The sequence below is a fragment of the Centropristis striata genome, chromosome 20 (assembly GCF_030273125.1).
Source record: "Centropristis striata isolate RG_2023a ecotype Rhode Island chromosome 20, C.striata_1.0, whole genome shotgun sequence".
Lineage (NCBI taxonomy): Eukaryota > Metazoa > Chordata > Actinopteri > Perciformes > Serranidae > Centropristis > Centropristis striata.
Window position 1 is genome coordinate 33,859,269 of NC_081536.1, and position 1,036 is coordinate 33,860,304.

Sequence of the window (1,036 nt, forward strand, 5' to 3'; positions counted from 1 at the left end):
AACAAAAACAGGAATTCATGAGACTTTAAGCACAAACATTATGTATAATAGTACCAGTAATAGGAAACTGTGCAGTTGCTGTTCGGACCAAGCACCTGTTTGTGTATCTTGAGTGTTTTATCTGTTTTTTTATATGTTCATTAAATCCCGGACAGGGCTGTCTTTCTAAGAAACTCTTGTTGTCTGTTAAGATCTGTATTCACCTCTCGGTCACATCACACGTTGACTACAATTTCACTGCTACGCCGACGATACCCAGCTCTCCCTCTCTACTGAACCATCTCTCCTCCATCCTGTTCACCATCACCAACTGCCTCACAGTCATAAAAACCTGGATGAACAGCAACTGCAACAAATCAGATATTGCTATCATTGGCCCCAAACCCAACCTCAACCTTCAGATCCCCCATCAAGAACATCTTCCACCTCCGCAACATTGCACGCCTCCATGCCAACAATGGACTTGTTTGTTTGTCTGTTTTCCAGCAGGATTTGGGGAAAACTACGGGCCCAGTTTTCATGAAACATGTCGGAAGGCTGTTCCACCCAATGAGGAAGAACTCTGAGGTCAGATCTGAATCACGGTGTGAAAACAAAACTTATTCTCACCGTGTTAACCCTGCAGGACGGAGCAAGGCCTCTCCAGTCCCTGAACATCAGGTCTGATCCTGCTGAAACTGGAGAATACATTCATTAGCATTACTGGTCGGACTGGTACTCGTTCATCGTGCATCTTGCTACTAACAACAGGTTCTCTTAGAGTGGAGTCAGGTGTCTTTTAGAGCCGAACCAGGAAGATTTCTGCTCTAAACCTAGCTCAGTGGTTTTGGAGCCTTAATTCATAGAAACTGCAGCTTTTTTTTTTTTTACAACAGTGAAGTGTTGCAGTTAGGATGGGAGGGACGGGAGGTGGATGTGTCAAACAAACCCAGGACTTTCACCAGGAGATGTAGAAATAAAAAAAGGACCAACAAAGACACAATATTACCAAACAAGACGTAAAAATTACCAAAAGAAAGACACAAAATTACCCCAA

General features: G+C 43.3%; 1 protein-coding gene across 1 annotated transcript in view; it reads left to right on the forward strand.

Moving 5' to 3' along the window:
- The window catches only part of LOC131993207 (G-protein coupled receptor 4-like), a gene marked incomplete at its 5' end in the record, with an annotated part of 21,205 nt that extends 20,639 nt beyond the window's left edge, over positions 1-566 (forward strand). The window contains one exon of the mRNA XM_059358994.1: positions 192-566. Within this exon, the coding sequence (XP_059214977.1) occupies positions 192-566 (375 nt within the window). The remainder of the gene's footprint in view (positions 1-191) is intronic.
- Positions 567-1,036: the final 470 nt, after the last annotated feature.